Source organism: Elgaria multicarinata, chromosome 3 (assembly GCF_023053635.1).
Source record: "Elgaria multicarinata webbii isolate HBS135686 ecotype San Diego chromosome 3, rElgMul1.1.pri, whole genome shotgun sequence".
Lineage (NCBI taxonomy): Eukaryota > Metazoa > Chordata > Lepidosauria > Squamata > Anguidae > Elgaria > Elgaria multicarinata.
In genome coordinates, this window is record NC_086173.1 from 37,506,729 (window position 1) to 37,530,012 (window position 23,284).

Sequence of the window (23,284 nt, forward strand, 5' to 3'; positions counted from 1 at the left end):
GAGATGAGAGATATAATTGTGTGTCATCGGCATACAGATGATATTGGAGGCCGTGAGATTGAATAAGCTTACGAATGTTGCCAGTTTCCCTTTCTCTACAGCCCCCTGGGCCCCCTGAAAAACTGCTCTGTAGGGTTCCCAAACCTTCTAGAGCCAGTTTTGGTGGTGTGCAGGGGGGGTGCAGTTGGAGATAGGGAGAGGGAATGCCTTACAGTGGAATCTTTAAATCCAAGCCATTGACAACAGGACTATTTTTATTTTAGAAAATCTAATATAAAAATAAATCTAAATTTAAAATAAATCTAAAATAATATATTGTCATCATAAAACAACTAAATATGAACCAACCATTTAATTACACTCCATAGGTCTAAGAGTCTGTTCCAAACCCTATAAAACCAGTACTGTCCAGTAGCAGTTTTGTTTGCTTGTTTATATAGCACCATCCTTGCACATGGCACTTTACAAAGAATGAGAGGACAAGCCCCTGCCTCAAGGAGCTTACAATTTAGAAATAGAGAAAAAGCAGACAACAATGGAAGGAGAAGGAAAAGGAGACTGGGTAAACACAGAAATGATGTGCGTACTTAAGCTTAGTTAGATTAGTTTAACTTGCTGTCCCCATATTTGAGACATCCTTCCTCAACTCCTTCTCAGAGAGGTTTACTTAGTATCAGTAGAGATTAAGTTTGAAGTGTGGATGTGAGGTTTTTATGAGAATGCTGCTAAATTTAATACCTTGTGTACATGTGACCGTAATTGAAGGTACAGCTTATATAGAGAGACATTACATTCTAGTCTAGTAGATAGGTTGGAATGCAATTTTTATCTGTAAAATGGGAGTAAAAATGTTACCTCCCTCAGCATTATAGGAAAATTTACTAGAATTAATCTTGACTTAATTTTAAAAATAAGTATGCACTAAGTATGCATCTTCATGATCCTAACTGCAGAACGATTCACATTTCCACATTAACATCCTCTGAAGAGAAGAATAATCACTGTTTCCCTCTTTGATTTGATGTTCTCTCTAGGTCCACCTCCCAGCAACAGCCAACATCCTGTGTACTATCTTACTACTAAAGCAAGCAATTGTAAAAATCTGCATATCTGCATTGATGTGGAAAAAATGGGCATTGTCAGTAAAATATCAGCACACCTGGGCACTAGGAAGCTAAGTAACATCCATAACATCCTTCATTCCTGAAGCTTGTAGCTTGATCCTATGCATATTTATTTAGAATTAAGAGCCACTGAGTTCAATAGAACATCTTCACAAGTAAAAAGCACATGGGATTGTAGTCTTAATTTGGCATTATAATGTAGTTCCTCCAATTCCAATAGTTCCCTTCTGCTCTATTCATCTCTACTCCTCCATTGTTGATATCCACTAATGTAGGCCTGGCGAGAATTTTGATGGAGGTGTAGAAAGGCAAGGTAAAAAGTATACATGAGAAGCTATGTGATAGTTTGGTGATAATATAACCATCCTTTGAATTCTTCAGGGAAAGTCAGGATTTATCAGAGATGTTTTGGAGTGCAGGATACCAAATGTCAGGATAGACTACATTACATGGTTGTCTTTCAAACCGATTGATTCTTCAGAGTCTAATGATCTAGTTGTAGATTGCACAACTCCATACAATTTCCTAGACATCTGTCTTTCTCTCACACATAAACATACGCAAATACACTCGCTTTATTGGTATAATTTCTAGCTTGCCGCATTGCAATCCACATGTTCAGAATAAAGTTGCCAATTTTCCTGACATTGCTCCTGTGCTTTTAACACTGTCTGATACACAGTAATTAAGCTGGTAAAGCTTTTCCTTGTATGAAAATAAGTAATGAGAAAACTTTCACCAGTTCAATTACTATGTATCAAGTTGATGCTAAAACAGGGGTACTAAACCTCTTCTAGTCCAAAGCCCAAATTCAATTTCAAAAAATCTCTCAGTTGCATTCCTGTGGTAGGTGGGGTCAAAGGCAAAAGGGGTGTGGGCAAATATTCCTTAAAACCCCAGCATATTTTAGAATGGAAAAAAGGTTGCAAAAGTCATGAAACCACCAGAAGATTGACTGGAGGGGGAAGGGGCTGATAGAAGATGTGGCCATTTGAGAAACCCCAGAGGGCTGGATTGGCCTGTGGGCCTTAGGTTCAACACATCTGTGCTAAAGGTATTAGAGCTTTTCAGAAACAATGCTACCAATCAAAAATCGCAATGAATAGAGGTGAACAATTCAGCAGATTTTAGGAAGGAGAATGTTAAAACTCTGTACAGCCCTCACGATTGATATACAGAACTGATGAGGAGTTCTTTGTTACTAGACGTTCTTGCCATCAAAATCTCTCATTGCCAATAGCAAGAGTAGAAATAGAGAATTAACCAATTCTACTCCCATCAGATCTATTGTGGATATTACTCACTTTCATTTTTGTTATTTATTTTTGTACTTTTAAAATTTTGTATGTGAAATCTAGGAAGCCATTGGGAAACATTAAATATAAGCCTTTTAATTAAAATTAATTTAAATTTGGGGGTAGAAATCTATTACAGTGGTTCACTGATGTCAATGAACCGAGCAGAACTGAACACTGTTTCAGCAGGTCCCAGGGCAGGGAATCAAAGATTGGACTTAATGAAATGTTACTTTCTTTTTATTGCAATCAAAATCCAAAACTGAATATGTTGTGGGAGACAGATCAGGAAAAAAGCTACTATAAAATCTTTTGTTAAATCCCCACCGGCTGCCAGTAAGTTACCTAGACTGACTCAGAGGCCTATCTAACTGAATGTTTTCTTTATAAGGAGGAATGGGTTCCTCATGCCCAGGAGGCAACAGCCCAGCAGGGCATAGGATTTTCAGAAGCATTGTACCCTAAGAGTACTACAAATGTCGAACTTCTTAATAAATCTTTCACTACTGAGTTACAACAATAGATAAATTGGTATGTACTACATAGATGCAACACAAACCTAAAGGAAGAGTGATGTTTGCTTCAAAGCCCTTAAAAAGACTTCAAACATTAATGATATTGTTTAAGAGGGTTCCCCCCCCCATTTTAAACTGGAGATGTCAATTTTTCTAACCCATACTCCTATTCTAGTCACAGGCAACAACAGGTTGTGATTCTAGATCCCATACATCTGCAATTAAAACCTCACCCAGTCAATTCAGTGGGGCGTGGATGAAAATTGTAAAGCCGGTGTGAATGGATCTGCATGTGTATTGACTGTGTGCACAGAAGTCTACTCCCACATTTTCTTTGCTGGTTCAGGGTATATGTGGTGAAACTACAGAAAACAAAAGCCAAAAAAAGGGAAGGAGCCCCAAGAAGTAAGCCAAAAAAGCCAAAGGGGTAAAAACGAAGATGTGGTTTATTAAAAATAATTACCAACGTGTTTTGGACTCGAAGGTCCTTCCTCAGGATAGTTCAAACAAAAGCGAGATATAAATTCTCATATGTCCGTATGTCGTCGTTTTCACCCCTTTGCCTTTGGCTTGTTTGGCTTTCTTCAGGGTTTATGTGCATGTGTACATAGAATAGTATGATGAACTACTTAACTGCATTCTTTTGTCTGCTGTGAAATACATGATCTAGTCTTCCTCAAGAGTGAAGTAGTAAACTATATATATTCTCCAGAAGAAAGGCTAGTATGAATATTTGTACTCTAAAAGAAATCTATATGTTATTAAAGAATCCAGAGTTATTTTTCTCTTTTTCATTCTGCACCTGAAATGCATTTCTTTCACTCTACTGTGTGGCATTCCTTATATGTATGTTTCATCCTCTGACGTCTAAGTCAAAGAATGCTTTTCAACTTCATAATTAAACTCTGGGAGTTGCAGGTGTGCTCTTAACACATGGCTGTGACTTTTTTGTGTGCCTCAGTCCCCTGCTGATCCCGTTTGGAACAAGCATAAACTTTTATCTGTGAAGGCCCTGGTATTTTGACACAGAGAGTTTTCATAACTGCTGACTCTCAGAAGTTTGCCTTTAACACATTCAACACCTCAAACAATTTTGATCTTTTAAGCTTTTTCTTCTTCCTGAGTTCTGTTTGTGTTTTAAGTAGAAAGAGTCAAAGAAAGAAGAAACAGTGAAGGTAATTTTTACCTTTTTTAAACTTTATTTATTTATACTATGATGCTAATAGTGAATGTACTTTTGATGCAGAGATCTGTGTAACTTGAACACTTTTGTCAAATGAAATCCAGTAGATAATATAGTTGTACAAAGATGCACTGACAGTGAAACTAATTATTTTTCCACTGAATTAGATTCATTCTTAGATTTTATTGCTGACTGTGCCTTTATACATGCAATTACTTTTATCATCTTTGGCTAATCTGCAAAAAGAGTAGTATATCCCTACAAGAGAGATATAGTTGAATACTGATGTTGTACGTTGCCTTGACATCTTGCACTATGTATTACTAGTTTCATGGTATTGTAGACCGTGGCGTCACCAGCCTCTGTGACGTCTACTTAAACCTCTCCTTCGCTGCCACCACAGTATCCTTTATCATCTAAAAGAATGAGGGAACAATAAACCTTCTTTTAAGATGCTATTTGTGTGTGTGCATGTGTCTTGTCCAACTAAAGTAATGCATATGACTGAGCAGACATGGTTGAAATCAGAATAAAATTTATTCATAAGTAAAAGATTTCAAAAGAAGTTTGATTTAAATTGTCCACATAAATCTACCTCCCTCAGCCTCCTAGGGAATACTAACTACCTCCAAATCCTATAACCCCACTTTCCTAACCCTATCCTGAAACAAGCCTCTATTAAATCCAACTCACTCCTATCCTCACTTACTCCTAACCTTGACTAACTCTAACTGCTAAACTGTCATTTTACTCACCCCCTCTCTCTCTCTATTTCAAATCAACCAACCAATGAGACAACACCATTCACACTGTTCACCATTCTAACTCCCCCCTCCCACTTACTTACCATTTCCTGAAAAGAAAATTGTCCACAGCAAATCCAAACCTTAAACCACACACTTAAATATACACATATAAACAATAACATACAAAATACCATTTTGTCACATAGACTAATACTGCAATAGTTTTACCTTTTGTTGTTGTATCTAATTGTGATGTGAACCTGCCAGCTGTCTTGCTGCATAGGAACAAAAGCATGACCTTATTTAACATTAGTTCACAACCGTAGCTTCATTTCCAAATAAAACGTTTGCGGCTCTGAAAAGATCTTGTTTCAGTGTCAATGCATCCTTGTATCAACTACGTAGAGTTCTTGGTGAAACATGACTTATTAGGGGATGGGGAGAACTGCACAGTGTTTGACTTTCTCCTGGGCTTTGAGATTACAGGGCTGTGTTGATTTGACTGACTAGTCCTGAAAGGGGGAGATCAATCACTTATTCTTTGGGCCTTTTGTGAGGCGCAGAGTGGGAAGGTAAGCAGTATTGGAGTCTATAAAATCAACAGCTTCTTGATTATGCCTACCCCGTTGATCACAGTGCAAGTGTAGCGTGTAACTACGCATGTTGAATACTTTGCAAAAGATCATTCTAGGGCTTTAAAAGGAAGAGTAACCTGCTTCACAGGATGCTTATACTTGAAACCATTCAATTTCCTGTCGCTTCATGCCTTCTGCTAAATATTTGCTGCTGAGTATTGTTCACATAGCTGATACACAGAATAGAGTCCGCTAGGGAAAAGAGCAAGGAGGTATAAATATGTTGGGATGAATTTCAAAAAGGTGGTGGGTGACAGCTGTGCATCCCAGGATTAGAGTGTTTTGAAGAACAAAACTATCAGTTGCTGTCATTCACCCTCTGGGTATGAAATTGGAAGCCAGCTACTCATGAGTGTTTCATAACCTTTACCTTTTGGAGGTCAAGGCCATGTCATCATTAATCTACCATCGCCTGAAAGCCTGGAGGCTCTGCTTTTCATCCTGCCATCCGTCATGCTGCAGTGGATATACAGGAGTGGTGGCCAGAAGGGTTCGTTTTTATATAAATGCCCTCCCATTGGCTTGTAAAATGCAATTCATGATAATGTCATATTTTTGTAAAAAAAATTAAAAGGACACCTGAAGAAATTAACAGGCTGTAGGATTAAACAGATTTCCCCCCTTTATTCATGTTAATCCACTTCTGAAATCTCTTCACTAGCTCCCTATTTATTCTAGGATTCAGTATTAGCTTCTTCTTATGACTTTTAACGTATGTCATGGTTTAGCTCCTCCTTATCTTTCAGCCCTTATCTTGCATCATAGTCCTGCTTGCATTCTTCATTCCTCAAATGTTATGCTTCTTACCCGTCCAAGGGTTTCTACTTCACTTGCTCTGCTCTGTCCATTCTCTCTTGCTGTTCTCTATTCCTGGAATTCTCTCCCAGAGTATTTGCAGACTGCTGGTTTAATTACTGTTTTTAAATCTCAGCTAAAAACTTCTCTCTTTTCCAAAGCTTCTAGCACTCTAGTGTAGATTTTATTTATTGTTTTGTAATTTGATTATTCAGTTTTGTAGTGATTCAGTTTTGTAGTGCCTGTTTGGTGCATTCCCTTTCATCCCTTTTGGGTTTTATTTTGTGATTATTAGAATATACGCCTTTCTGGCAGGAATTCGCTGTTTTGTTGCTTCATTCTGTACAGAAATAATAACAACAACAATAACCCCTCCTTTCATAGTGTTGACTATAGGGTAGTATGGGGGGAAATGATAATTCCCTCTGCAGCTATTTACTACAGACATGCACTAATGTTCCATGTATTCCTAATCCATAGTTTTTTGGAAAATAATGAGTGGATTGTGTGGGTATATAGAGCACCAATTCATGACACCAAATTAGGCAGTTGACTTATAGTCTATATTCCTATCGCGCCTGACTTCACATTATACTCTAGAACTCAGTTTTGTTAAAGGGATGGGTTAAACTGGAAAATTTTGCTTTGAAAGCATCCTTTTGTCATTATATTTCCAATTCCAATCTCCCTGAGTTGTGCACTTCAGAATCTTGAGATTCACAAATCGAATAGGCAATTTCCTCACGGTAACATTTACTATATTTCCATATCCAAACACTGGCTTTTTAGGACACAGGATTAGAGATGAAACTAGCAGAACCTCAGAGCTTAATCCTGCTTTGTAGTTTGCTGGATCAATTTGCTTGGCTGCACTAACCATCTTCGATGACTTCCACTACTATTTTTTAATCCATCTTTCACTTCAAAGGAGCATAGAGAATTTATTCTCTGCATATTGGAAAGAGATCAATACTTAAAAGTATTTGCTATAGGTGTGCTTTGAATTCCATTGAATCCCAATCCGATTTGGAAAATTTGGGGAGGTGTCAGAATCGAAGCAGGACTCCTCCAAAGCAGGCTGACTGAAACTTTGTTAGAAATTCAGAGAGACCCAGATATGGAAATTATACATTTCTTCCCAAGCTCTCCAAATAAGGAAAACACTAGGGGGAGGAGGGGGTGTAGTTTTGTGACTGACAACTCTTGCTTCAAATCAGAGTGGATGGTTTTATCAGGGCTCCAGTTCCAGTGCTTTAGGGCAGGGATGTTGAAGTGGTATATAGCAGGACTGTTTCAGTGTTTAATACTATTTGCTACTATTTTAATACTGAGGCCCAGTATTGGGCAAAAGGCAGGATACAAATTATTATTATTATTATTATTATTATTATTATTATTATTATTGTTGTTCTTTCCTCCAGGAACAGAAATGTTAAAAGTGTTATGTGGAGTTATTGGGACCTGGGAAGGTTTAGCATTTAGTTTTGCTTGAACAATGCCTCTGCCACTGCATGTTGCCCATCCAATATTCACCCCTGTCCTTTTGCACAAGTTGTGACTTTGGTGCCAATTAAAATATCCCGACTGAAAAGGCTGCTCTTGTCCAACCTCACAGAGCCTATTCATCTGAAACGTGGCAGGTGTGATCCCCTAATACGGAACAGCTATGGCTGTCATTTTCATCCCAATTCTGCCAAGAAATAAAAAGTTACTGGCAGGTCAGTTTTTAAAAATCAGAATGTTATGATTTCTAGCACAAAAACGTTCCTGCACCTATTTGTCTGAAATTTAGCAGGTTATCTCATATTCAGAGATATAAGTATCTGATTTAGGACCTAGTCAAAAAATGGAGGGTCATGGTGCTGGGAATTCATTTTTGCCTGGTTTCACAGAAGATTGCAGTTAGGGAGGCAGCTACTCCTTCCTGGTTACAGCCAGAGATAGTCTGGGAAAAAGTCCTTGAGGCACCACAGCCCAAGGGGCATTCATTGATAAGCGGTGAACAGGCAGACTCAGCTGAGGAAAGGTCATGCCCAAGACTGTCTCCCAGGTGGCTGAAAAGGTGAGAAGAAAAAACACTTATGTGGAGTTCTTGACTCAAGGCTAGTTCTTCATCATGGTTTCTGTGCATCGTACACATGGGCTTTGCGCCTGCACAGAGCCTTGCTTCAGGAACTTTCCATAGCTGAGAATAAAACAAATGATATGAAATATGTGCATGACATGAGATGAACATTCAAATTCCTCGTGATATAATGCATATGTTATGATAGATACCTCTGAAATTCAAAACTGATACTGTCCTTTTGGGTTCCTTTGAGTAAATATGTACTTAGAGCTCTCTAAATGATTCCTTCATGTCACTACAGCAACTCAATATTGAAAATGGTTTTATTTATTTATTTGTTTGTTTGTTTTATTTAAAGCACTTTTAATCTTCTCTTCAGCTGAAATAGTCCCAGAGCAGTTTATCGACCATTTAAAAAAACAACTATGCTGCAGTCCCTGCCTCAGGCTTAGAATACAAAACAGAGGTGTCAAACCTCAGGCCTGGGATCCCATCCTGCCCCTCTAGATGGTTGTGGCCTTTCCCCCAACTGTTGATTGTTTAGTGGTTTCCTGGCTTTTGTGCACTTCTTCGTAGAGCTTTAAGCTAAAATATGCTGGAGTTTGGCCCTGTCCCCTTTTCCTTTGGCCCCACCTACCATTAGTATGCAGTCCCTGAGAATTTCTGTGAAATTGAATTCGGCTCTTGTGTTGAATCTTTTAGATCAATACCTCTGAAGTAACACACACAAAAGATAAAAGGGAGGGTGAAAGAAAAAGCAAATTCTGGCTTCAGTTCTTAAAGTTCTTCTTCGTCTCTGTGCATCACACATATGGCCTCTGTGCCTGTGCAGAGACTCATTTTGGGAACTTTCTATAGCTGAGGAATTTAAGCAGGAACTCCTCCCCCACCATTCCAATGTGCATTTCCTCTAGAGTTCCCACCTATTCCTTCAGTTCTTCTTTGACTGCCATTGTGTGAGCCTCATCAGGAACATAATCTCTTGAACTACATCATGTTCTTTTTCTTAGAGTTTTTCAGGCTGTTTTTTCTTTATTTTCTTTTTATTACTTTTTTTTGTTATTATTGTTTTTCCTTGTCTTCTTATTTTTGTTGTTGGTGATCTTCATGATCATGCGATCCAATTGGAGAAGCGGGTAAGAAATAAATTATTATTATTATTATTATTATTATTATCATCATCATCTGAGGTGCATGGCCTCTAAAGACCTTTTTCGCTGATGCATTAAATGTGGGGGGGGTGGATTTCCTGACACTGATGGCCACTCCCTGTGTTTGCTGTGCCTCAAGGAGGAACACGTTGTAGAGGGCTGTCCCCATTGCCAATTGTTTACAATACAGGCAAGAATAAATCAGGCTGACAAGCTTAGTGCTGAATTGTGGAAGCGGTCACTCAAAGCAGTGGACAAACCAAGGGGCACAATGGCACAACCTCATCAACCCGGGACATTGACTGTGGAAATTTCATCTCAGATCCTCAAACAGCATGCCCTGGTGGCTTCTCCAGCCCGTCCTGTTCAAGCTGTGTGCACTGATCGCCCAACTCCGAGTTGATCTCTGACACTTTGAACAGCTAAAAAAAACCTGGCAAAAAAAGCAAAAACGTCTGATTTGCCTTTGGATGGCCAAGCAAATAAGAAAAAGAAAAGAAGTTTGGAGGAATCCAGAACTCACTTGAAAAGTCTTTTACCCTCCCCTTATGCCAGCCCCTCCATTGCTCTTAAATTCTCCCATTCTAATAGAGCCTACACCATCAGTACCGACAATGGAACCAATACCTTTGGAACCGATATCCTTGCCTCTTCTCCATTTTGACACCAATCAGTCCCAACTGAACCAGCTGGACAACCTCTGACTCCTAGGCAAAGAAGGGATGCTTGATATCGGGATAGATCTCTTGACTCAGTAGTCTCAACTTTATACAGGAGGGATAGAGATGGAAGATATGGATATTCAGCATACGTTCATGCTCTCCTCAATCAAACTGAGAAAGGCTCTCTGATTGGTCTCTTTCCCCATGACATTTATACTGGGGAGACCCAGGCATGATACTATAGTAGGATGCAATATTTAGGAGTACCTTCACCAAGAGATGGACCACTGCCATCGGCTCCACCATCTCCTCAGCATCAACCACTGCCATTGGCTTCGACAGCTGCTGCACCTCGAATTTTTATTCCTCCTCTGGCACCGAGGCCTCACTCTCCACTTCAGCAGCTGCAGATCTCGATATAAGTGACTGTAGAGAGGGAACCTACAACCCTTTCTCAGGTCCCCCAGAGCCAAATCTCACTGAGCCTTCGCAACCTCAAATATCAACCCAACAAGTTTCAAATAGAGAAGACTATCAATCAGATTCAGTCTCCCTGTCACCACCACCATCGTCCCCAAATATGAATGTGGAAATACAAGAAGGGGCATCTTCAAAGGACATGGGTCATTTTGCAAAACAAGTTGGGAGAATGGCCCAACTTGTGCAAAAAAATCAAAGTCCCTGTTTTTGATGCAGAGTACACTGATGCTTCTACACTGGTTTCTATACCATTCGTGCCTACCTGTTACAGATAGTACAGCAATCTTGGAAGAATCCAACCTCGATGGCTCCAACTTCAAAAAGGTTGGAAAATGTGTATAGGGTACAAGAAAAAGGTTTTTTTTTAATTTTCACATCCACCATCCAATTCCATTGTGGTTGAATCATTGCAAGGATGCTCTCAGAAGATTCATATATTGCCAACTAATAAGGACATTTGTTTCTCATGGGCCGAAGACTTTACTTCTCCTTGGCATTGGGTCTCCGAATCACAAATTATCAAGTGGCCATGGCAAGATACCAACTCTTTCTTTGGGAGAAGATAGGCTTGCTTTCTGATTACTTACCAGATGACACAAGGGAGCTTGCATGCATTTTCCAGGATGAAGCAGTGAGACTTTCTCATCAGCAAATTAATACTATGAGACATCAAGCAGATTGTAATGCCAAAGTGATGGTCGGGGCCATAGCAATAAGGAGACACGCCCTGCTCCATTCAGCCAGCTTATCACAGGATGCAAGATCCAGAATAGATAGGACTCTTTAATGCTAGAACTGACAGCGCCATGGAATTGGTCCAAAAATTGGTCAACAGCTTCAAGAATACCAGTATTCTCGATATCACAATTGTCACTGGCAATATCAGTCATCATATCAGAACAAGCATCTCCCAGACTGTTCATTCAGGCAACAACAGCAACTCTAGGGATCAAGGAAGCAATATTCATCTTCTCACTCCCAAGCGTCTAGGGGAGGTCATGACACATCTAACAAGCAGCGTCTGACTTTCACCAACATCACCACCTTGCTACTGAGCACCACCAATTTGGAATTCATATATCTGCCTTTTTCCCAAGATGAAATGAAATTACATCGGACAGATGGGTTCTGCCCATCTTTCAACACGGGTACCAGATAGAATTTGACATCCTTCCTCCTTTTTCTGGCATCCAAGTAACTTCGCCATCAGAACTCATCCAAGAAGAAACCAGGTCACTTCTCAGGAAAGTAGCAATCCGATACAATGCCTTAAAGAAGGGTTTTATTCCCATTACTTTACTGTGCCAAAAAAGGATGGAGGGCTCCAACCTATCCTGGACCTGAGATTATTATTATTATTTTTTCATAACCCCCCAAAATTCCGAATGGCAACTTTGACAGAAATCTTGCCTTTGTTGAGAAGGGGATTAGTTTGCATCAGTGGACTTAAACTTCCACATTGCAATTCACCAAACCTACCAGAAATATTTCAGGTTTGCGATTAGAGGTGAAGCATACCAATTCCAGGTTCTACCATTCAGCCTGTCAACAGCACCTCGTGTCTTCACGAAATGCCTGGTGGTGGTATCCGCAAATCTATGTATTCATGGAATTCAAGTTTTTCCGTATCTAGACAATTGGGTAATTGTTGCACCATCGGACTACAGTCTTACCCAGGATGTACTTCCCATCATACAAATGGTTCAAGAACTCAGTCTTTATATAAACAAGGACAAATCGTGTCTCATACCATCCAGAACAATCCAGTTCATAGGGCCCTCACTGGACTTGATTACGACTCAGGCTTACTTAATGATACAGAGAGCAGAGAAAGAAAAACATGATACAACAACAGCTCTTTAAAATGTGGGTGGACTGAAAAAGAGAATTAGCCTAGATCTTTCCTCACTAGCATCAGTAATTAGGCATTGGAAATTTAATATCTTATGTCGTGTTCAAGATTTTCAAGCATAGGAAAAGAATAATTTAGATAGTTTATATTACTGTCAATTAATGGACAAATATTGTCTAGACCAGAAATTGGAACTGGCGTAGGAGGTTGAGCCCCACCGCATCTTCCTGATTTCTGTATCAATATCTACAAGTTGAGAGCTTGTAGATATTGCTGGGTCCTACATGTGCACTAAGGAAACTGACTACAACAGAATAGTTATCAATTAACAATATGAAGTGTTACTGCCAAAATGTTATGCTCTTGTTTGTAGTTTGGTTAAAAGGTTCACATCATCAAAATAAGCCACCGTGGGTGATTAGATGCTTCAATATAGTAGAAATTGACAGCTTCTATGCATAGAAGTCCTGGAAATCTACATGTAATTAATTCCTCAGATCAATAGTTTTATTTTCTGTTAGAACAATATCTGTAGCCTTATGAAATGGGACAGGATATTTTTGTATAATCAGATGGAAAATGTTTAATGTTTTTTGGCTACACACACACACACACACACACACACACACACACATATGGGGGAAATAATTTGAATGGAAACTGTTATGAGCTAGGAGCCTTCTTCAGAGCTTTTCTGCATGAACAGTAAAAGTAGAAAACCTGGAAATCACAACCTTCCAGAAATTTATCTGTCACTTCACAGGAAAGGTCAGCTTCCACCCCCACTTCACATACACAAATGCCCATGTGCATATTCAAGAATGCCCCAGGGCTCTTGCAGAGCTTGATAGATGCCGAGATAGCAGTGTTTTGATAGAGGTAATTTTCCTCAGATGGGTTTCAGCACCCCATGAATCAAAACCTGTCAGTGAGGAGCTAAAGATGGAGTGAAGTTTATTGTAAGCGTGTTTGCATCTGACACTGGTGTGCTAGGGGGTCAAGTGAGTGAGATCATTAGAACAGTGTTGATTTAGTAGGATTGTTACACACTTTCCCTTCAGGCAGTAAGTGGGGGTGGGATGATTATAGGGGGTTACTGAAAAAATAAATAAAAACCTCAGCTCACTGCAGTCTCTTACATGTCCCACGACATCCATTCATCCATTTAAAGTTACTGTTTGGTCATTTTCCCCTCAAATTCCTTTAGACCATAAAGATACAGACTTGGTTACTATCTACAGTTTAAAGCATGTGATTTTTTTAAATGGTTATCTGAACTAGCTGAATATTACTAAATTACATGTTGCAATTTTGAGCAAGAATTTTCACTATCTTATGCAACTCTTCCACTATCTTAGCGGGAAGATAGGAATTTTTGAGCACAACAGAATATTGTGTTTTGGTATGTCGGATGTTTTACATGCTGATAAATCTTTGTGGCAGAAGTAGCGTATAACATTTAAGTGGATACATTAGAAATATAGATAAGAAACCCACTATAAATATATCACTTTCCTAGTTTTTGTACCCTTAGCAAAAAGGACATGTTGTTATTCAAACATTAATGCACCATGTAAAGCAGTCCTCAGGAATTCCATTAAGTGATAGCTGTGGCTTTTCTTGCTGTTCATTGTGTTTTGTTTTTGCTTAGCACTATTTTATTCTTAGCATATTTTGATCTGATTTTATTTGTGTGACATTTATAAGTTAAATTTTTGTTTACTTGTTTAGTTACTGCATTCAGGGAGAATTTTTTTTTAATGTTGAAGCAGCCTTTGTATATGAGGCAACAACAATAATGAAATGTGTGGGTTCATTTTAAGTATTTAAGCCTCAAACAGCTGTTCTAAAAAAGGACAGTATTCTATCTGTCATTGGTAATCAAGTCTGACCTTAGAATCAAGGTGTTTCTTTTTTTTTGTAAAGGCGTTTAATGGTAGTGTAACACTGCAGGTCTCCCTGATTATAACTATCCTGCATTTCCAGAGCCATTGTTTCCGTGTATAGCATCCAGCGAGGTAGAACAGAGCTCAGATTGTGCATCTTTTTTTAAGGGTAGTTACTGTTAGTAGTCTCCATTCTGATAGTTGTACCAAATATTAGCTATCTGGACTCATCAGGGGTGGGGGACTCTCCAGAACAAATTTGGGGGGCTACAGAGCAAAAGAAAGTACCACTGTGAGCGCCAAGTTGAACACCAAGTTTTAAATCCAGAGTACCTCAGAAACTAAGCTCCAAAATGTAAATCACATTATTTTCATTGTCAGCCATACTACTCTAGGCCCAAAGGTACAGCAATGCTATATCTGTAAAGGTCATGTAATAATTTTTAATATAAAATCATTATAATACCTTTATAATACCATTGAGTTGTCAGGAATAAAAAGCTTAATAGATGTTTTGGAGTAGAAAATCCAGTATGAAAAGTATCCTGTGGCCAAAATACTGCCAAATCCATAAAGTTAGACAGTAACTACTACAAAGTGTTAGAAATGCGCAGAAAGGGTATCTGCATCCTGTTATGATAAGAACTGCTGCTGTTATCAGAAACCCCTGAGAAACTGCTGCATTTTTAATTAATCATTTCAATTATTCCTGTTGCCACAACAGATGAAAATGTCATAATTAATAAAGCTGAGTTTGGTTGCTATGGTGTCATTTATGTAAGGGATTGACATAATAAAGGCAGTCCTGCCACTTGCTGTGGAGGTGTCAAACACAACTTCTATGACAAAAGGTACCTGCTGCACCAGTGATGTCATTGGGCTTGCTTTGTGAATTGATTGCTACTTTGTTTTGCATTTGTTTTTAAAAGTAGAGATGCTTTGTCGCTGCTTGACTGGTTGCTATCAATTAATCAAGTCTGAGCAATCATCATTAGGTGTTATTTGTATAGATGAAATGAGGAGAGTGGACTTTATAGTCATAGGAAGAGTGTCATCCTAGTTTTTCATTCTATTTAGTCAGTTATAATATGTCCTTGTTGATGGTAAGGTTCAGACCACATTTTATCAGAGTGCTTAATGGACCTGGGAAGATGTGCATTTATCTAGGGGTTAATCAAGGCTAGCAAATACGATTAAAGGTTTTGATTTGTTTCCTTGCTCATTTCCATCATCCCATTGACTCACACATCCTCAACATGGTGATTGTAAAAGGCTAACATTGCTTAAGTGCCTCTCACGGCCAGTACTGCTGGATTACCAAATATATGAAAAAGAGAAAGTTATAGATGTATTGCATGTGAGGATGAGGATGAGGATGATAATACTGTAAGAGTAGAGCAAGGATAATCTTTTGGAACTGAAAATAGCATAAGAGAACTTCCAAGGCAAATGGCTGAAGCAGAGGCTCTTAATGATGGCCTTAATTACTGTAGATCAAGCCATCAGCATAATTAAAGCTTGAGAGTAAAAAGCCTCAGTCTTATGGAGAAATCAGCAGAAGAAATTCAATGTATCTGCCTCAGCCAGCATTTGTTGATTACTCAGACTGGAAAATAATTGAAACAGAATTTATGAAGATAAGTGCCATATAGGCCAACTTAATGAAAATGCTCCTGTTAGACTGGTTGCAAATGGCTCGCATTAAAAAGATACAAATGGGAAGAAAGAACTGGTGACAAAGATGCATTTATGCATTTAATCTTTATTATTATTATTATTATTATTATTTATTTATTTATTTATATAGCACCATCAATTACTTCCCTTTATACATTGCAGAGTTCCTAATGTCTAAAACAAGTCCTAAATTACCTTTTTAGACAGCAAAGTGGATTCTGTGCTTTCTGCCCATCAGTTTGAAGGCAGCTATAGGAAAAGAGGTTTAATGCTCACTTCCAGAGATATAGAGAAATACTGTATCTAACATTATCAATGATGATTATTTTCTTTGTTGTTTACTTCTACCATCTTGATTTCAAGTTTCAGTGATCCAGGTGACTATCTTGATCCTTTAAAGCAGAAAAGGTGATGGTAGTCCTGCTTCTAGCAGAGAAAAATACAACACAGTGATTTCAACTGTTTGTTGTACTCTTTATCTTTTCCAAATTTAAAGGGCTTCTTGATCTTTTAAAGGTTAGGGAAGAGAGACTCGGAAAGAGAATGCAGATACACAGCCTTCAAAGTGTTACCCAGTGTTTCTTCCTGGTAGAAACAGCCATTTGAGGCTGTTCCAGATGCCGGTCCCAGTTTTAACAGCTGAGATTGCCATACAGGGAAGTGCCGCAAACAGTAGAAGCAAGGTGATGAGCAGCAGGAAAGATGAAGGAAGAAGAAAAGTCAATGTAATAAAGTTGACCTAGTTTATTCAGCCATCTTAGATGTACATAGTGTCCATCCAGATAATGATCCCAGCTCTCTTTACAAAATAACAGCTGAATTCTAGCTATGTCCTCTTGTAAATATCTTTTCCAGCAAATTGTTCTATGAGGCTTGGGGCAACAAAGAAAGAAGCTGTCAAAAACTAAAATTATAATCTTGGTCTACAAAGCCAAATAAACATTGTCTCTTATTTTTATTTAGACTGAAGATGATGAGAAGCTCAAAAAGAGAAAGGAGAGGTTTGGTATTGTAACAAGTTCTGCTGGGGCAGGAACCACAGAAGACACAGAGGTAACCTGTCAAAGCAAAGATGATAAGGGACATGTTGTGTTTCTATGATGGTGGAGGTAGCAGTTGAAAACACTTTCTATGATTAATGGAAATAATGAAATAATGGAAAGCACTCCACAAGATGGCACTGTGTGTCTTTTATCCTTTCTCTGCCTGCACCCCCATGGTCCCACTAAACTCTCCTAGGTGGTCATTTAGTACTTCAGATACCTCATCGTGGATGACCTAAAAAAATGCTTCTTTTTCTCTCTAAGTCATTGCTTTGCTTTCTTTGGTTGATACATTTTAATCTATATCACTTTAGTTTTCCAAACACAATCTTGATGAGCTAAAGGTAGTTAGAAATTCATAGTAGCTCATTTTATCCTCATAACAAGCTGTCTGAGTTGTCCAAGACCACACCGCTTCATAGCTGAGCTGGAATTTGAATCTGGGTCAGCAGAGCCAAACCCACCTTTGTATGTATTGCAGAGTTAGCATGGTGATTTTTAATTTGGGGTGTATGTGAAATAAATGTGACACTGGATGTATGGAACGTTATCTGCCTGCCTTTTCCAGTGCTGCTAAAAATTGTCTAATAAAATTAATGGCAAGGTTGAAGGAGAGAATAAATAAATTAGTGGTTTAAGCTTGTAAAAGCTATAACATTCAAACCCAGTTTCCTACCTTTTTTGCATCATGCTGTTTCCTTTTGACCCCACGAAACTCCTTAAAAATGTCACAAAAAGGCAAATCTACAATTCTTTACTGTTAAATATTTTCCTGTTCATTTCTAGAATATTTTAATATTTTTTCTAAAACATTGGTACTGTTTCTGTCATATCACATTCCTTTCGGCAGGGATCTGCTATCTTAAAATGCATTTTCTGATTCCTTCTTCTTGAACGATTTGTATAATTTTAATTAGATCCTTCTACTCTAGCATGGCAGTTCTTTTGTTTTTGTAAATCCGTATTCATGGTTATTGTGGTTGGTATTAAGGCACATTCCCCATCACAAGGGGTCTTCTTGCTATAGGCTGATTTTGCCTGTGAAAGGGAAGTAATATTTGGGTCTCTGAACCTTCCTCCTTGGATGAATCCTGAGTATTATATACAGGAAGTTTATTTTCTTTGGCATCTTGTATGGGGTTCAGATATGGTTTGCTGCTTTTTGTTTTTGCCAGATGCTATGCAAGCATTGCTCCACAAAATGAAGTAGCAGCTGTAGAATGATCCCCCTGTTCAGTTTGAGTGAAGGGGGTGGCTGGGTTCTGGTCTGAGGGATTCCATGCTTTTCCGTTAGGTCACTTGGAGAGTTTGCCTAAAACAAAAAGGTCTTTTTCTAGTATTGTGTATGCTAAACGGCACCTTTCCCCTGGAGATTCTTGATTAGGACTTCTGCTACCCCCTAGGCTATTTATCCTGGTAAAAATTAAGATTTATATGCCTCTAGTGTATTGACTTAGAGGCATATCTCAGAGACGCATGAGTATATTTAATGCATTTGACTGTGTCCCTCTCGCCTTCTCCATGAATAGAAGAGTGTTAACCCTTTGGCCTTTTACATTTCCCACCTCCCCATTGCCTGGAAGGCTTTCCAGGCCTGTAAAGTAGTCATTGTTCTAAGCATAGCTCTCTTATATATCCCAGCAAGATGAAGCAACCACTAGGCCACTGTATCTTACACTTTTACAACTTAATTTCTGACTCTGGTTGGAGGCCCTGTTGCAATTGGAGTGCCCCTTGTGAAACCTGATATGAAAAATGCTTTCTTAAACTAACACTGTGACACTCCTTGTAGACTTTCTACCTTCCCTTGTGCCAAAACACATGCTAAGAGTTGCCATTCCCCTAGGTCTTGATTTTTTAATCTTTCTTTTAATTCCTATTTGCAGGCAAAGAAGAGAAAAAGAGCAGAGCGTTTTGGCATCGTCTGATGATCTTCCTCTTAGTGTTTACCTGCTTGGGGTGTATCTTTTACACTTTCTTGTTCTTCATCCCTAATGAGAAATATAGTTTTCACCCTCATACAAATATTGGCTGTGCATTTTAAAGCTAGCTATTCAGTTTTGCTTCCCCACCCCATCCCAAATTTGGAATTGTAAAAGAAATAGATTTCAAAGCATAGAATAAAAGTGTTCTGTTTGTGTGTGTAAACAATTTGAATTATCTGACAAATTCTCTTATTAGCCGTTTGTATCTAAGTTATACCTCCAGCATACTTCTCTGTACACATGAAAACAGCTGCACAAAAATAAAAATACTCCCTAAGTAGGAGGAATATGAATATTATTTGTAGGAGGAATATTATTTTGTCATATCATTCAGCGCCAGTTGAAGTTAGTCATTAATACCTTGCTGCCTGAAGCTTCCTTGCATTTTTAATTAGGCATTTATTGCCTCAGTTTTTCAATTTCATATTGACCATGGCTAAGAATTGGGCTTCTTCTGTTACCATCTTTGAGCAAAATAACTCATAAAGTTCATCTGTCTCAGCTCGCTGCTCCCAATCTGATATATATATTCTCATAGCTGAAGCCCTTCTCCCCTTGAGTTCTGCTACGTTGACTAACACTGGGTCTTATAGAGTCATGAGCTATTAGATCTACCATATACCTAGCCAGCATGGGTTATGTATAGTCATCAGTCAAAATATATGTACATAATTTTTATACCTTGTATGACTATTGGCCCACAGAATAGAATTAATTGCATCGGATTGTGATTGTCTCCACAGTTTAGAGCATTACAAAATGAAGAAAGTGAAATAGTCATGGATTTAACAACCAGTGCTCTTGGTGATGCTCTGTTGGTAATGATATTTTAGAACCTTGCCCTGAGGTTTTAAGATTTTACTTGTCACAAATGCAAATAATTTCCTCCTTTGGGAGTAGTATCAAAAAGTTCTAAAAATGAAAGCTGTGCAATGTATTATTGTAAAATATAATATTTACGTTATCCTTTTAACACAGGTTTCAAATTATAACGTTATGCTTCTCTCTGAATTCCGTGCATTTTAGAATGAGATTATCATTCTGTTTGTAATGTTGCAATTTATTAAAAGTAATGAGTTGGATAAAAGCTCTCCTACAATCTCCTATGCATCTCATTTTCTTGCAAATGAAAGGAAATTGTACTTGCTCATACTTGCTTCAGAAATGAAATGCACTGGTAGCTTTGTCCAGGTGGTTCCAAATTTATTTAAAGCTGCACCAAGCTATTTTAGTTCATATAGCCCAAAGAAATTTTAGCTAATACTTCAGTTCTGTTTCATCCTTTGTGCAGGGAAGAATGACACTATTTTCTGTATTCCAAAGTTATCATTTCTTGCTGATCACAAGTTTTATATACTGTTGTTGATTGGCTTTTGGTTTCAGTGATAGTCCAACTGGGCTCCTTTGGATTTTTTTAACCCTAATATTTCATTGAAAGATTGATGACTTTTCTTTTTGTGTCCATCACACAGCTCCTTCCTTTTATGTGTAGTTCAAAATTAAACAATGCTTAGAAAAATCATTAGCTGAATCTTCTTGATTTTATACTTTATTCATTAAAAATGATTACTCATGCTCTTCTAATTTGCTTATGCACTTCATTATTTATGCCACTTCTGAGCAATATTCTAAGGATTTGTTTGCTATTAGGTCCTGAGGTGACCTGGCATTAGTTATCAGTTCAATACAACATCTCAAAATGTATATTCAACTTTTTTCTGATCTTATTTTATAGGATAAATTTTATAATATGTGTTTTCTACTCATCAACTATTGGCAGTATGGTTACTTGCTTGAAATGTTTTATACGTTGTATTGAAACCAGACCTGCATTTCATTCTTGGTTTCATAATAAAACTGCTTCTTCAAGGCAATGCCTGTATCTGCCTCTTTGATGGACCAGAGCATACCTAGATGTACCTTTTTGTGTTTATATCTACTGGAATGTAAGATTTCAAGCTGCTAAGGATACACTTAATGGTCATGTCATACCGGTTCTCAGTGAAGGGTGTTAGCTCCTTTGCAAATCCTAAGAATTAATTCCTATGACTCACTTTAATGCTGCAGTGAATTTCAGTTGATTATAGGATTTCTCTCATACATTTGGGTTGGTTTTGTTTATTTAACTTGCACCAAAGCAGAAAGGGACAAAGGAGAGAAAGGATGCACCGGTGCTGCCCGCCTGAAAGCAGTATTACAGCAATCAGAGCAACTAGTTTACTCTCTCTAGAATATGTATCTATATTCCTGATAATGTGTGTACATTTGTGAAAGGCCTTGTAGTTTAATATATATATATATATATATATATATATATATATATATATATATATATATATATAAAACCTTCTACCTGCACACCCTCAAAATCTGCTAAGGAGGGTTGGGGGACTGCAGGGAGGAGGAGAGAAAAGTCCCAGTGTGTCAGCAGAAGTTTGATTTTACCCTATGTATCCAATAAAGCATTATTATTATATTTGGATCTGCTCTTGCTATATAGCTTGTGAGAAATAAAGGACAAAGGTGCATTTATCTTTATACATCCTCAGAGTAATGCTTTAATTGCATGTTTTAAAAATGGGGAATAGCCACTCTTCCTATTCATTAACCACTGTGATAGTTGAGTACAAAAGGACAGTTAAAATCTGTTAAGTTAACAATCTGCATTAAGCAGTTTTGTGTATGCAACCCCTAAAAATTTGTCTAAGAAACATACACAAGTTCTGTGGTAGTGGAGGCAAAGGCTCCAATTTATCACACTTCTTATATCTTAGTGTCTTGTACTTGGAGATGTGTTACTTCAGGCTTTAATTAATAGACTTTAGTCTGCATGAACTCTTGGTGTTTTAGTTTGTCTCCACTTTGTATCCGCAGGGGCATTATCAGAATAGCAGCAAATCACTGTTGAACAGGGGTGCAGAACTTATTTCAGACCAAGAGCTGAATTCTATTTCAGTGGAGTTCTCAGTGGCCGCATTCCAGTGGTGCATGGTGCAAAGGGGGCGGGGCCCAAAAAAACCAAAACTACCAGCGTATTTTAGCTGAAAGCTCTTACTGCCAATAACTCAGCCTTAGGAGAGGCATTTCAACCTTCTAGAAAGAGAGGGGGGAACTTGTCAAAAGGCAGGCCCACTAAAGAATTGGTGGCTGGAGGGAAAAGGATAGGGGAAGGGGCATGGCCTTCTGGGGATCCATGGAGGGCCGGATTGGGACCCATGGAGGGCCTGAGGTTCTGCACTTTTGCTACAGAGAGGCTACAAAATATCTTGTTTTGGACGGTCAGAGAAATTATCAAATTAAACATTTTTCTACAGTGACCCAAATATTTGGCATTTGTGCAAATAGAATCCAAGAAATCTGAAGCCTACCAGAACAAATTCTGGTAACTGGATGCAACCTTGCCACCCATTTACAGGTGATGTTACCACTGTAGCTGCCCAAACTTCCATAGACATCATTGTTATCCAGTTGTTAAGGTTTAACTAATACTGGAAATTCTGCAGTAGCTGTTGCTTCTAAATCACCGAAGGAAGTAGGGGGCAATTATTATTTTCTCTATTTCCTTCCATCTACCATATTAAAGCAAAGGATTATGGTTAGTAACACATTTGTTTTTTCCTTAATGGAGAAAACAGGAGTCAATGGCCCGGTTCAGAAGACACCTTAAACCACGGCTTTAACCACAGTGAATAAAGCAAAAAGCCTTATTCACCATAGTTAAAGCTGTGGTTTAAGGTGTCTTCTGAACCTGGCCAATATGCTTTAAAGGATAAAGCGTGAACAGAATAGACACAGAGTAGTTGCCACAATCCATGGTAGACTACTCCTGAAATGAAAAGGTTATATCACCAACTGATTTTAAAGGTTGTACACCTGTACTCATTATTATGGCTATAGGTGTATCTACATTTCACCTATGTCTTCATTCTAGTGCTTAAAATAAAATGCTTTTAGGATATGTTTACTTACCTGTAATTTCTTACTGTCCTCTCTTCTTTGGCTGCAATATTAGTGTAATAAATTCTGTGGTCCCCTACTTGTTTCCTTACCTAATCACCTTCTGTACATATCGCCTATACTCTAAGGGATAATTGCCCCTCAGGATTTTTTTTCTCCCCTGCCTTGTGCCCCAGTCCTGCAGTGGGGAAAGGATTTTATTAGAGAGGACGCTATCTTTTAAAGAGCAT

The 23,284-nt window shown here is 38.3% G+C and overlaps 1 protein-coding gene across 2 annotated transcripts in view; it reads left to right on the forward strand.

Annotated features, from left to right (window-relative positions):
• The window catches only part of SARNP (SAP domain containing ribonucleoprotein), a 67,832-nt gene extending 46,861 nt beyond the window's left edge, over positions 1-20,971 (forward strand). For both annotated transcript variants that reach the window (XM_063119956.1, XM_063119957.1), the window contains 2 exons: positions 17,033-17,122; positions 18,999-20,971. In XM_063119956.1, the coding sequence (XP_062976026.1) occupies positions 17,033-17,122; positions 18,999-19,040 (132 nt within the window). In that variant the 3' untranslated portion in view covers positions 19,041-20,971. The remainder of the gene's footprint in view (positions 1-17,032; positions 17,123-18,998) is intronic.
• Positions 20,972-23,284: the final 2,313 nt, after the last annotated feature.